The sequence below is a fragment of the Melopsittacus undulatus genome, chromosome 9 (assembly GCF_012275295.1).
Source record: "Melopsittacus undulatus isolate bMelUnd1 chromosome 9, bMelUnd1.mat.Z, whole genome shotgun sequence".
Classification (NCBI taxonomy): Eukaryota; Metazoa; Chordata; class Aves; order Psittaciformes; family Psittaculidae; genus Melopsittacus; species Melopsittacus undulatus.
Genome location: NC_047535.1, coordinates 2,629,814 through 2,645,079, shown reverse-complemented (window position 1 = coordinate 2,645,079; position 15,266 = coordinate 2,629,814). Strand labels below are relative to the sequence as shown.

General features: G+C 49.6%; 1 protein-coding gene across 1 annotated transcript in view; it reads right to left on the bottom strand.

Moving 5' to 3' along the window:
- Nucleotides 1-11,951, bottom strand: part of IGDCC4 (immunoglobulin superfamily DCC subclass member 4) — an 82,547-nt gene extending 70,596 nt beyond the window's left edge. The window contains exon 1 of the mRNA XM_034066137.1: nucleotides 11,576-11,951. Coding sequence (XP_033922028.1) covers nucleotides 11,576-11,951 — 376 coding nt within the window. The remainder of the gene's footprint in view (nucleotides 1-11,575) is intronic.
- Between the last annotated feature and the right edge of the window lie 3,315 nt (nucleotides 11,952-15,266).

The following is a 15,266-nucleotide window of genomic DNA, read 5'->3' as shown; positions in this document are numbered from 1 at the left end:
CCAGGGGACCATGAATGCATCTGCTGGAGATCCCACCCAGGCTCCAGGCAGGCACCCTCAGACTGCAAGAGCAGAGGCAGCAGGAGCTGGAGCTGAGACCACCCATATACTCTTGTGGCTCTCCTGCAGTGACAAACTGGTGGTGGCAGCTGGCAGAGATGCACAAGGGAGCACAGACTAGCCTCAAATGGTCACTATGGTCAGGGCTCCCTTCACAGCCAGGTCAGCACAACACTAAGCCACCAAGGCCTGGAGGTGACAGGCACATGGAAGACAGAGGTAAGAGCAGGCATCTGTGCCCTCAACTTGCTTAAGCTCCATGTGAACAGCTGTGGAGAGAAGAGGGCAGAGGGGTACAAACGTGGGTCTCAACAGGATCCAGAGAAGTCAGAGCCAGGCACTCTGAAGTCACTTCTGCTCATGCCCAGGGATTTAAGGAATTCCCATAGCAGCTCAGCTCCAAAGCCCCTGGTCTGCACTCTGCTTGCCTGTGAGCCCTGCAGGGCTCGTGAGCTCAGGCAGGGCTGAGGAGAGGCACCAACACAGCCCCCACCACTCATGAGTCTGGGGGGAACTGCATCACCCTCCTATTCCTTCCGAAGGGCAAATGGGTCCCAGGCAAATGGGGAAGCACAGACCCTGCCTAACTCAGACTTCTATGGCTCCCAAGACTGTAGAGACAAACTCTGCATTGCCCTTCCAGAGCCTGCTCCTCCCTGCATGATCCTGGAAGAAAACTGGAGCAGGAGAACACCCATACAGTTCTCATCTCCTTCATTACAAGGAAAAGAAGACTCTGAAATGGGCTTCTCTGAAACAGCTCAGAGCTACCTCGGAAAAAGCATGTTATCTCCCACCAGCCCAAACCACTTCTATTTGTTACAGGATAATAAAGCCAATGGTAGTAAGCAATCACACTGTTACGCTGTTGTTTTACACGGCTGTAATTTAACAGTTCCTCACTGTTTGCTTTAGGAAATCTGTTCTTAAAAGGTCTATAAAATCATAAACTCTTGCTCCAGTTTGAAAACATAGGCATGAGCAGGGATTTCTGTGCTCTAATAAATCACATTCCCCCACTAGTAAACACCAGCATATAAGAAACATCTTTTGTTTATTGAAAGTCAATGGCATGTGGACATCTTAAACAAAGAGAAGGTGGGAGGCTGAGGGGAACAGACAGATTATGTTTTCCGCTTTCATTCTGCCTGTGTCTAAACAAACGGTTCCTAACAGCTTTGTTTTCCAAACCAACTTTCTCCCAGCTGCTATCTGGAACCACAGAAAGGGAAAGCACTACTCACGATGTGCAACGACTACTTGACTTCACACACTCATCTTACTCAGAAGTCAGTGCTCCTGATATGCAAGCCACAGGGAGTGCTATTAGGAGTAAGCAACTGGTTGGCTTCACCTACAAAGCAGTACTGGGAGACACTTCAAGCCATGCAAAGGGGAACCAGCATTTTGCCAAGCTTCAGGTCACCTTGCCACAGGACCCCATCCACTGCCTTCCACCCTGCCACAACTGCACATCAACTTAGAAGATGACTCTGAACCCATACTACAACAGCTAAGATAGGCAGGCAGAGAAAACGGCTCTGACAGGCTCCTCAGTGACCAGTCACATGTAGCATATGAAATCAAACTACCACCCTCAACTCTTTTTGGCCATGGTCATGTCTGTTCCTGTAAGTAAGGGCAGCGTAGAGATGCTGACCCAAAAAGACCCAAGAAACCATGCCACAAACGAGTACATTATGACACTTCTGAAGTTTTCAACATCTTAAAGATCAAAGATCTTAATCATCAAAGGTCTTTCTCATCCCTCTGCCTTCAACTGATGATCAAGGCATCAAGTATTCCTGTGGTTTTCCTTGCCTTCTTGCTACACGCAGTTTAGTGTTACTTAGACTGTATCTGCCTCAGAAGTTCCTTGCTTACACCAGAGATGTGGCAACACTTTCATAAAGCTTCAGGATGGGAATAGTAAGAGTTAATATATTGACCTGTTTCACTCATACAGCAGAAGATTCCTTGTATCAAGCAGAAAGACAGAAATGTCTCTATGGGCCTCCTGGAAATGATGAGGAAAGCCTCTGCACAAGCCCTTTCATGAGGTCTTTCTCTCCCAGCCCTGTACAGCCTCACAATAGCCGAGTCTCCCTGACAGCACACGGATTTCAGTGCTACTTGCAGCACAAATGGGATAATTAAGCCAGAAATCTTCAAAGCCCTGCACAGCTGTTGGCAATGGGATTCTGCACCTCACCTGGAAATAAACATGGAAGAAGAGCAGGTAAAACCCCTTCTCCACCAACAGCCTCAGTCCACTTTTCATCAAGAAGTCCCTCCTAGCAGCTGGGAAGTCCCTGTATAAATACAACCCTTAGAAAAGGGGTGCATTCCTATGGGGAAACCAGTGGCACAACATATTTGCCAGGGAAACACATGCTGCAAGCAGAAAAACGGTGATGTTTTAATCAGTGACAGCCCTTTTATCTTGCTGTGTGCTGGCTTTCTCCTTGTAAAAAAGGAGCAGATCCCATCTCAGTTCTTACCTGAAATGCTGTCTTCAAAGATAAAGGGCAAGGAACCCTTCTGCAGGGGTGGTGCTGCTCTGACACACATCCGAAGACAGATGCACTCTTCAGGCTGAGCTGAAAGCCTTCACAACAAATAAACCCCCCTGGCATGTATTTAGAGGTATTTATTGTACATTTCTGGCTTTTAAAGTTAAGCAAAGAGCCCTCCTTGTTTGCTCACGTTTCCTTGATAGGCTGGGGTGCAAGTCTGGAGTGTCTCTTCACGACATGGTGTAAAGTGCCACTCCAAGAAGACAAGAACCAACTCTGCCAATGCTGTATCACAAAGCCACCTACCTGCAAGAAGAGAAGCCAGGCTCATCGAACTCCTGCCAACAATCCTGCCTTGCCCAGGTAATTGCACAAACCATGAATTAATGAGAAATAATGAGCCAGCACACAGGGGAAGAGAGGACAATTCAGAACAGCAACAAAGAGAACTAATGGGCAAGTATGTTTTAATAGCTCACTGCTGACAGGAGACTCCAAACATAATAAAAGGGGAGATGCTGAACGGCTATGTCAAAGCAGCTGCCACAATTAGACAATGCAATGATGTGAGCAAGGACCTGACCATATCACTTTGCATATTCCCAGCATAACTTCTCACCTATTCCTGTTTTAAAAGACAGTATCTGATCATGATCTGGAAACTCAGTTGTCATTGAAAACGCAAAGTGGGCTCTTACAGGACCTTATGAAAAACAGTGAGATAACACCCATATCCATGGCTACTGGGAGGTACTTGAAAGTGGAGAAAAACAAGGAGCACTACCACCTTCTGAAGATGACTAAAGGTCAGAATGGGTGGGAATTTGCCCTTCTGTTTCCAAATTTAAACTTACTTGTATCATAACAACAGGAAGAAAATGTATTTCACAGCTGATGTTCCAAAATCCCTCACACCTACTTGGCTGCTTCACTTTCCAGCATCTCCAGTGCATTCACCCACTGTCAGTGCAAGTCTCTCTTCAGAGCACATAAATCTTTCCTTTTTCCAAAGCTGCAGCCAGCTGAAACCTGACAGTTTGAGGACAAAGCAGTAAAAGGATTGGGTCTGCTTCCAAATGGTGAAGGACACGCTTCCAACGCTACAGTATCCGAGCAGCAGAATGCTTGTGGGGACCATCACACCACCCTGGGGCCCTCCTGCATCAATAGGGTCCAGGTTTGTATGTGAAGCTTCTCTCTGCTGTCTCTGGGCTTCTGCTTATTTCATCAAAGTCATTTAAAAACAACATCCTGGAATTAAACTGAGATTTCAACAAAAACATCTAAATCACCCATTTTTCTCCATGGCCAGAAGACGTTTTGCCTCTGCATCATGCTGCTAGATGAGCACTGGAGATGGTTGCTGCTCTGGAGCAAGGAACACAACCTCATTTATTACTGAAGCCAGATTTATTTCCATTAATCTAGAGTAATTACTGCTGCTCCTCTTTTAATGAGGTCCTGTGTGCCTCAGTACATAACATCAGCAGAAGAGAAACCCTCATCTTCCTAACCAGGCAATTTTGGGTCATTTTGAATAGCTTCTTCTCCAATATAAGAGGGAAATTACAAGAATGATGCCTCTTCCAAAGAGCCAGCCTCATTTTAGAGAATTGTGTGTGATCATTCTCATGTTCAGGTCAGTAACAGCCCTGCAAAATCTCCTTTATCCAACTTTCACTGCTGCTGAGCAGGGATTAACATTAATTGAGCCCACCCCATATTAGCCAAGGATTATTTGTTAGTCACCTGCCTACAATCACTGGCATTTTCCAGCAGAGCCCTTCACATGGCTCAGATAGCGAGCAGGATAATCCAAGTCACATTTTTAATGTAATCTACATTAAAAACCCCACATCCACACCAGGGCCTTCTCCCCTTCCAGAAGGTATTCTGGAGCATCACACCCTGGTCTTCCCCCTTTTCCAGATGCTTTCATTGTTGAAGCACCACGTTAAACCTGAAACAAGGAATGTCCTCAGCTTCCAGTGCAGCCCTACTACCCTTAAACCTACAGAACTACCCTTAAACTTACAGAACTATCCAAGTGCCCTGACTGGTATAAGAAACAATGAGTGAAAAGAATTATTTGACAGCTCAGCCTCGTGCCCGGATGCTGAAGTGCTGCTGGAGCCTTTCACCCCACACTTCACTCCCTCTGCCTCTAAACAGAAAACCCTGGCAGCAGCCACAAACGTTAAGTAAATGGGAAGCTTTTCCCTGCCAGCAGCTGGGAGAAACTTCCTTTTCGCCTCCCTTTGCACGTAAAGAAAACCCCACAATAGCACTTGTGGTAACGCTGCTCGCCAGATTTGCAACTGACAGACTCTTGAGGAAAGCCTCCAGAGACAAAGTCTGCACATAAGGACCCTCTTCAAGCGGATGGCATTTGACTTCACGAACGTGGGGCTCATCTCCTTGAGGAAAGGTTCCTTTTGTTTTCAGTACAAAGAATACAAAGAAAGAAAAGTTCCTTTTGCTGTGACCCAGGAAGAACAGAGCTAAATAATTTTGATCAATATTTTCATTTCTCTGACAAAAGCTGCAATCAGCACTCACAGAAACAACCGGTTAGCAAGCCTGGAGGGGGGGCAGGAGGGGTAAATCAAACCAGAGCTTCAAGACACTTATCTTTCCATTACAACAATTGCCACCAATGACAGTAATTTACATGGCTAATAGGCAGTATTATGTTTACAGAATCATTCTTGGGAAGGAGGATCTCAACATTGTTTTGCGAACCCAGCAAAGGAGCTGGTACTCCATCAGATGCTGGTTTCCTTTCCCCCTTTTCTATGTGTGTTTTGCCAAGATGCCTTGCTATGCACAGCACAGAGCACCTCTGCAAGCACACACATACCTGGGGAGCATAGGATCACCTGCCTGTGACAACCTGAATTCTCTCACAGCAGGGCTGCCTGAACCTCTGTGCTGGGGGAAAACACCTGTCAAGCAGGAGATAACGGAGTTAAGCCTGCAACACCAGATCCTCCACCCCATGCCACACTTCTCACCCCAGTGCTGAAGATAACCTCAAACAAGCCCCAGGGTCTCAGACACAAGCCCTATCTCCCATAGTGACAGGTCCCATCACAACACCACAGGCAAAACTCCCGGAACATCAGCCTGAACATCTGCTAATTCTCTGCCCTCCCCAAGCCTTGTCTTTCTTTTGGTCATGAAAAGCTCTATGTCTCCTCCTTATGAGCTCTCTCAAGGCTTTGCCAGGAGTCACACAGGCAAGTGGGATTGGTAAGGCATAGAAATGGGCCAGCCCCTCAGGGTGAGCATGATTAAAAGGACTATATGTATTATCCTTTTAAAGCAGCACTGATATTCCCAGCAAGGTAAGAGAACACTACATCAGTACTACAAAGAACACATTGGAGTTTTTCACCAGACCATCTCCAAAAAATAAGAGACACAAAAAAAGGCACAAAGATTTCCACAAGCACATGAAAGATTTAGTTTCAATAACAACAAAACCCAGGAAAAAAACAGGGAACACTTGCCTAATTTTGTTTTAATATCAGGCACAATTCCACTTTTGTCTGGAGAATACATGCACCCGTTCTACAAATCACACCCAACCAGGCAGCCAAGAGACTCAGAGAGGACAGTCTTGCATTCAATGCAAAACTTCAGGTCATTTTAGAACCTGTAAGCACTGCTGATGCTTTTAAAATAGATTTATCAAGCCCCGAGGACATGGGCAGCCAGGCTTTGCCAAAACCCTCAGTGGATTCACACAACACAGCACAAGAAATCCATCCCATTAAGTAATGACCTTTTTGGTCACACCAATTAACTTGATCATCTATCGACAGTCAATTTAGAAACTATCCAGGATGCACATTTCCCAGCACAGGCAGCGAAACATAAAGCAGTTCCTTAGTACATCCTCCCAACCCACGGCCAGCCTGGCATCGCTTCTGCATCCCAGGTTTGCTCCCTCTCTGCTCCAAGTTCTGCCATCCCAGCACCTTACCCAGGAGCTCCACTTTAACTGTTTAATGTCCCAAACTCTTACATTTAGCAAGGTGCTGAGCCATCGCAGCTTCAAAGGGGATGTGGTTCAAAGACCCAAGCAGGAAATGAGAGAAGTCAGAATAGGGAAAGACTGAGCACAAATGCTTCACACACCAGATTTTAATCCTCCCACTGATTTGGCTGAGAGCAGCCCCCAGGGATGCCCACATTTCATTGACACAGCTGTAATATTCATGACCTGTCCTCAAGAAATCCATATAAGAGACCTTGGAAAAAAAAATGCTAAACCCCATGAAAGCACCAAATAAAGCAGGTTATTCTATAGCTCTGCTGAATTTAATGTGGCAGTAACAGGCAATTGCATTTCAAATGCAGATACAGATTTTTAAGTAATTTCAGAACATCTGATGTGAAAGTTTCACTGGAATACAGTAACTGCTTATCATAACCACAAGTATGTTTATTACCCACAGAGATAACACACAGCATCTGCTGGGCTTCTCAGATAAAGCAGGCCCATATCACAAACAGCAGGATCCCATGGATTAAGAGCAGGAGAGGATCCAACTCAGGGACACCAAAGGGCATCGGTGACATGAACAAAAACACAGCCAAGGGAAAAGCACCACAACCTGCACACTCAGGAGCAAAGTGTCTTGACACCTGCAGACACAGTAGTACTAGATGTACTCAAACAAGGCTGAAGACAAATCTTTGGGGTCTCCCAGGGAATTTCTCTTAGCAGCTACAACTCCAGCAGGTATCTGCCTTCATGGAAGGAGACACTGAGCAGCTCTTCCCCTTCCTACAAAGGTTCTGTTACTCTTCAGGGGTAGGAAATTCAATGGTGTTTCAAGGATGGTTTCAGCATACCAGCGAAAATCACACCAGCTAAAAGGGGCATTTTGGTCATTCCCTGCCCCATGTCTGTGGTTTAACATCTCTAGAAGGGCTCGTGAAAACACAGCTCAATTCTGCTTGTGAAGAAGGCAGATTCAGTTTTCACCAAAAGGCTCTTAAGTCAGGAAAGCATAAGCAGCACTTGGAGAGCACTCACTCATTTCAACAAATGCAAAAGGGTACTTAGAGTGACAGTGTTCTTCATTATGTTTACAGCATGAAACAGCATCTTCTGCCCAGCTGGAACAAATGGGGAAACTGAGGCACAGATGGAGATCTCTCTCTTCAATCAGATCACTTATTTCAAAACCTCTGGATTCTCCATGCCCACACTAGCTCTGATTGACCATCAGGACCAAGAATTATTTGGGCAAGCAAAGGGAGATGGCCAGACAACCACACAGCATGACTTCTCCTTAGAAAACTAGGCTCAAACTACCAAAGACAAGCAGGTTCAGGTATCCAGAAAGCAACAAAATTGCACCAGAGTTGATTTTGGCCTAACATGCGCTTGGCAAATACTGATAACAAGGATTTACCATATCCTCTCTCTAGTATTACAGCTGACTATAAAGCAAACATTTGCTTCCTACAGATAACAAAATGACTATGATCACTCTGGGTTTATAAAGGTTAGGGTTTCTGCCATCACCCGAGGCAGAAAATCCCCCACATGTAACATTGGCCTCAGTTTTCCCCCAGGTACCCACTCACCTCATGCAGAGATATGGTTTGGGATGGATTCCAGCAACAAATTACAATCAGATTAAATATTAATTCCCATCTTAATTATATAACCATGACTAGGCTTAATGGCCAGGCAGCCATTTAAACAGGAGAGGAGCGTGTTAATTGGAAAAGCAGCATCTCTAACGCTGCAAATGCCCAAACCTGGTTCACCAGCACCTGGATTCTCCCTCGGGAGAACAGCTTTTGAGAAGGCAGCTCCGAGGAAGGCAGAGTTTGAATTACCTGGCAATATGGTATCAGGAATCAGCATGGAACAATGCAGCACCTGCCTTTGGGAGAGTCATACGCTATAGTGATGAAGATCATACATGTGCTGAATACTTACTGATGGATTTTGTCCTCTCAACACCTTCGACAGAGACAAGCATGCAGCATCTCTGCTTTTGTCTAAAGATGAGCAGATAAAGCACCTGCCCCAGGATCAAAGCAGCCGCTCAAGTGAGATGTCCCCCCTATGGCACAGCAACACCCAGCCTGGTGTGGTGGCTCTGGTGCCCCCAATTCCATACCACAGAAGCTGCCTGCAGCTCCAGACCAGGCTGCCAGCATGCACGCAGGGAGAGTTGTCTCCCTTCTCCCCCAGGGAAGGGCAGATTGCCAAGCATTTTCTTCCTAAATTATTACTTGTGCCACTGTGAAGTGGTTCGCGTACCATCAGCAATACACCCACCCCACGTGGGGCCCCTGCAGCACAGCAGACTTCTACAGCTGCCAGGAGAGTCCGCTGCGAGAAGAGGGGGAGACAACAGGAAATCAGCAGGTTCTGCTTCACTTTGGACTTCAAGGTACTGGAAGGAGAGGGCACAAAAAGAAATGGAAACAGGAGATGGAAAAAGGCAGGGAAACCATAAACAGAACCAAGGCTGAGCGGTTTCTCATTCAGTCTCACACACCAGAAGGGAAACATAGAACACAGCAGAAACATTCCCCACTTTGGAGCAGCCTCTGCTGTCAAGGCTTGGAGAGTGGCTGTCACAACAGCCACAGCACCACAGCAGCAAGCTCCCACGCCAGAAACCTGCCCCAGGAAACTCCATACAGGCAAACCCTCATTAACACTGCACACACAAGCGTTGGGCACTGTTGGTGCCCCCCATTTCTTGGGGGCTGTAAGAAACACCCCTTCTCTGCACTGCTCATCCTGACTGCCTGCAGCCAAGCCCGCGGGCAGGGGACACTGCAGCACCACAGCCAACAGGGCAAGTGGATCTGCATGGAGGTGACATCCTGCGGCCACAGCAGCAGAGATGCGTGATCCCCAAACAGTGGCAATGCTCATAGGCAAAGGCACCAACAGCACACAGCAGGCTGCCAGAATGAGCGGGGTAGGAAGGATAAAATGAATCAGAACTAAAGTTAGGTGATGTTGAAAAAGGAAACCTATAGCAAGAGGACTCAGCCACAAATCCACATGACATAAACGCAGATGGATTTCAGCTGATCCTCAGATGGAAAAGCACAGCCCACTTCCCACCAGCACGTCCCCTGTAGAGAGCCCCAAGGAAAGCAAACGGCACAGCCCCCTTCCCACAATCAACTGAAGAGGGGTTGGTGTGTGTTTTGTTTTCTTTTCCTAAACCCCTTTCTGCTACTGCAGGGAAAGAGTCTCAAAGCAGGACAGGCAGAAGGCTTTCAAAGCACGGGATCACATCCCCTGTTAGTGTAAACTCGCACAGCTTCCATCAGGTCCACAGTGGGGGGGGGGGGGGAAGGCTTTCCAGTCTACTTCTCTCCTCGGCATTTCATACCCAGCGAGGCTTGAACTTTGGCTCAAAACACACGGGCTTCGGGATCAAATACAGACCTTCCCCAAACCATTTCACCCTCTGCCAAATGGATTTCAGCCTGAAACAAGTCCACGTTTTTCTCTTCACAATCAAACCCACCTGTTGGAAAGCACATCCGCATGTACCCAGCGGCACGTCCGCAGGCTGGGCGGCCGCGCTCGCTACCTCTCAACACAATACGTGGCCCCATTGTTAGAAAACAAACTGAAGATCTTTATTAGTTGCCTAATAGCTTGTAAGGAAAAAAAAGAAAGCAGAGAATCCACAACTGCAAATTCCTACAGACATTTAAAATGTTCTCGTTGAAGCGGGTTTGAAAAACAACATCCATTGCACCCACCCCCCCCTTTTCCTTTTCAAATCATTGTTCTCCATTACAAGCCTCGGGATCCGCTTATCCCTTAGCTCAAACACGCAGAGACAACGCAGCTCCCACCGGCCTCAGCTCAGCCGCTCGTCGGCTGGTGGGGTCACAGCCTGCCATCCATCCATTCAAACCCACACGCCGGGATGACAATGGGCCATTCACACGGGCCGTTATTCACTTGTAGGACACACGGCCGCCCTAACCCGCACCTTTATCAAACGATAACCTACCCCTTACGGGAGCTCACCAAACAAGAAAGAAAACACCCCTGCAGCCATCCACGTGCGGTTATTACGTTGTGCCGAACCTGAACGCGTTGTACAACGGAATGGAAACACACAATGACACAAGGACGGCTTCAACACCGCAATCCCTGCTTCGGAGGCTCTTTTAAACGAGAGCAACCCCAGGGCACACACAGGGCTCCCATTTTACAGCGCAGCCTACACCTTCCCAACCCCACCGCAGGGACCCTGCGGCTCTGTGCAGCGCACCCCAAGCTCCGCAGCTCCGGTGAGCCCCGATGCAAACTTCCATGGCCAAGCACCGAAAGTCGGTGAACGGGACCGGTGGACGTGTACCCGTGCACGGAGCCCTTTGCGTAACCATTGCAAAACCCGGGCCCGAGGAGCGTGGCTGTTCCTGGGTGACCAGCGGGACATGTGCCCCACCGAGGGGAGGCCAAAGGTGCCCACCATGGCCCCGACAGGCACCGGGCCTGCTGCGGGCCAGCCCCGAGCCGGACAAGTCCCTGCTCAGGGAACTGGGCACTGGGGAGGGAGAAGCTCGGGGGTCGCTGGTGCCAGAGCCATCCCCATTCCTCTCCCCAGCCTGGCCCTCTGAGGGGGCTCCCCGAGGGGGGACGCCCTGTGTCACCCCAAAAGGGTGACCCTGAAGGAAGCACGGTCCGGGCATGGGTTGAATCCAGCAGCGTGGCTGTCGCCTGGCTCAGGGGGATGGAAAGCAGCCGGGGGACAGAAGGGGATTGAGGGGGGTGAAAGATGGCCACGGAATGGGGGACACGACACAGTGAAAGGGGGGAAAACGGCGACTGGGGTGGAATGGGGTAAAGAAACAGCGGGGAGAGAGTGTCCCGGCCGGGAGCGCATCCCGGGGGGGGGCTGCCCGTGACTGAGGGGCTGCAGCACGAAGGCTGTGGGGCACCGACCCGTTCACACACACACACCCACCCCCTTCACACCCACCTTGCACGGCCAGGACAGCGAGGGCGGAGAAGCAGAGACAAAGCAGGTCCTCCAGCGCCATGTAAGCCCCGCCGGGAGCAGGGGCCGCCGCGGCCGCATCTAAGAGGGGAGCGCGCTCTCCCGCCGCCCCACCGCCATCTTGTGCGAGCGCCCCAGCCCCGCTGCCCGCCGGGCCCCGCTGCCGGGGGGCGGCCCCGTCCTGCCGCTGCTCCGCCTTTGTCCGCCGCGGAGCTGAGGGGGCTGAGCCGCCCTCCTTCACCAACAGGTTGGTGCCGGCCCCCGGCATGGAGAGGGGGGGGGAGCGGCCGCGGTTCCTGAGGGGAACCGGCTGCAGCGGCAGGTGCGGGGCTCGCCGCACCTCCGCAGGCCGGCGCATGGGGTTATAAACAGTTTATGTGGTGTTTTATTCATTCCTTTCCCCGTCCTCGTTGGATTTGGGGTTTCTTTTCCTTTTCCCCACGGGTGAGCGCAGGGGACATCGCGCTGCCACAGACCAGACGTTGTCCTCCCCTCACGGCCACCTCCGTCCTGTCAGTGCTGCGGGACCCTGTGCGGTGCACACCCTCAGCTCCGGCACTGACTGACAGGCACGAAGGTGTCCAGCTTGCATGGGCACAACCGTCAGGGTCTGATGGCCGCTGTCCCGCAGGGGCCCTGTCAGCAGAGGCAGGCCCGTGTCTGTGGGGAGGAGGTGCCCACACACACGTAGGGACCGTACCTCCATAGTCTGCAGTCCCGATGAGGCTCATTTCGGCAGCTCCTTCACGGGTATATCCTTCATGGGGTTTCCAAGTGTTGAAGTCCAGCCTGTGCTTCTCAGACGTCTTTAAAGGCGATAAAACACGTATCTACATGCCGTCAATGCAGAGAGCGGCAGGAGCCACCCTCCCACCGAGCCAAGCACTGGGAATGAGGCAGGGAGCTGAAAGATGGAGCCCGAGGCCGCTGCCTGCCCAGCTTGGCCGGGTCCCGGGCACAAGGTGAAGCTGCAGGTGCCAGGTTAGTCCTGATGGCAAATGGCACCAAGAGCTTTAGGCAGTGGTGGTTGGCACCAAGCACAAGGGCAGATGGATCCCAGAATGGGTAAAGGGGAGTCTGCTTTGGTCCCTGAGAGAGGAGAAGAGGCTGCCGGGCACACCGGGATGTTGTATCCAGCGGTGCGGAGTGAGGGAGGACTCCAGCTATGCGGAGCATGAAAAAGAAACCTTTTTCATCCAGCCTCTCCTCTTTATTAGCTTGTATAATGAGCTATAAAAACTTAAATGAAACCAGAAGGGCTGCGTGGTGGGAAGCAGTTTTCCCATGTGTCTGAGTTATGCCATTGGGAGTTAGTACTTGGCACCATCACTACAGACCTGGGAGCCAGCAGCCCCCTGCTCTGGGCAGATGTGCAGGGAAGGAAAGGGGATAGTAACAACCATGCTCCCTTGTGCACTGCTCCAGCATGGAGCTAAAGATTAACAACCTCTGCAAAGCCTCCTCTTGTCTCTGGGCCTTTCCCACCTGCTCCTTTCTGTGTGAGGTGGTTTTAAAGGTGCTGTCAAATTGCTTTAACTGTGCTGTAGAGGAGCATCTCCTCATGGTGTCTGCTGGTGGTTTCAGACACACCCCTGCCCTTGTTGCCTCAAATCTCAGACATTTCTCCCTTCCTTTAAACAAGGAAACCTTTACCTAAAAGTCAGGCAAGTCTGGTATAATAAGCAATGAAAACTGCTAGTGGTCTGCAAAATACAACACACCTGTCTGTGTCAAGGCATTAACCCGTCTCCCTGCCAGGGTTACACCTAACCAGGTCAGGATTAGAAGCAGGCACCAGCTTCCAAACACCTGGACCTAATTCTTGCCTTTGCCTGGTATGACAAAGTTAATTGATTTCTCTGTGGCACCTCTCTATTTCCTGCATGTCAGTGGAAACAGGAATTAAACCAGCATTTAGACAAAACCAACCCTGCAGCAGATACCTTCCTTAAGCATCTATCCCTGGGCCAAAGGGGAAAAAGAACAACACAAACAGCCCCTGATGTGTGAAAGCACCAGGAACTTGACCCAGAGCACGGCTCCTTTCACACTGACAACACACGTGCTCTGTGAGAGTAACACCAAGTCCCCCCCATCCACCCCTCTCACCCACATCCCCACAGACAAACTGGGCTTTTACAACCAGTTTTTCCACAGGGAGACTCCTTCACAGCTTAATCCAACACTGGCTGACATGTGCCTCCATAGGAGCCAGCCTGTGGCTGCAGGGAGGCAATCCTGGTGTCACTGCTTCAGCAAAATGACTTCTTGTGGTGCTTACAAAAGACACAGGGCCTGGAGAAAGAGCCATTTAGATTTGGGCAGGCTGTGAGTCCATAAAGAACAAAGTGACAGCAGACATGCCAACAGAAGGCACATTCCTTCCCCACATAATGGCATTTCTGCCCCAATACTTAGAGCAAGCAAAAGCCCCCATTTACGTGCTGCAGACTCTCCAATGTTCCCATCCCTGTTGGTGAGGAGTTTCTTTCTACCTTTTAATAGCTGCAAACCTCTGATAACTTTGAGCTGAGAAAGTGTGAATGGCAAAGAGCAGCAGCAGCAAGTGGCAGGTGGTTGTAGTTGAGCCTTTTGTTCCTCCTTTGGGAGACATCACTTCTGTGCTCCAAAAATGGTGTGGTGAGTCAGGATATGGACGGTACATCGTACATGTCTCGGGTTTGTGTAAGACCCTGCAATGAAGAGCTCATTAGGGAGATCCAGCAAAGCTATAGATTTTTCTAATTCAGCAGGAGCTTTTCCCATGCAGCCGAGGGGAGATCCATGCTTTTGAAAGGATGCAAGAGGCCTTGAAGCACAGCAGCATGTGTTACAGAGCTACCTGAACCAGAATTTGTCCGTGCTCTGAACCAAACCCATGCTGAGCAGCCCATGTCCACATCCAGCCATAGGATTCCAACTACCAGGATCCAGTTGTGCAAAGCACTAAACAAGGGCAGGTGAAGAACAATGCTTGCTCCCCAAAAAAGACCCCTGAAATAAAAGAAACCCAAAGAACAGGGAAAAGCCATTTCAGAGAGAAAGCAGTGAGGAACAAGATGATTCACAGCCCATTGTGTGTTTTTATTAAACAGGCAGTGCAGTATTGTCCCAGTTCCAGGCTGAATCCTATCACTGACAATGGTGTCTGGCTGCCTCCCATGGACTGGGGTTCAGAGCATCGAGAAGCTGTGGTCCAAGGTCAGAGCAGTTAAAGCAAATGAGAGAAATGGAAGTGAAATCAAAGTTATGGGACACGGCCATCTAAAGCAGAATAGCTATTTTAAAAACCATGATGAGGCTGTTCTTATTCCAGGCAAGGGTTACTTTATATTCTCTTAGTTTAATCCACTTCACACTGAAGAGAACAGTTTTGATTTGGAATAGGCACTTTCTTTGCAGACTGAGTGTGCCCCCCCCCCGGATCACTGATCAGGAACAGCAGCTCAGACACAAATCCCCACACTGCCAAACCCTACAGCTCTGAAGTTACAGCACTGGAAGCTGTCATGGGTGCACTTGTTAATGCCCTCCAGGTCGGCAGGTATGAAGTGCTGCCTGCAGCTACTCAGCCCCCATTTCACAGGGGGTCGGTACCTGGAACATGCTTGGGACCACGCTTAGGTTCTTTCTCTCCCAAGCAGGATTAAACTTCCCAGTCTCAAATACAGCC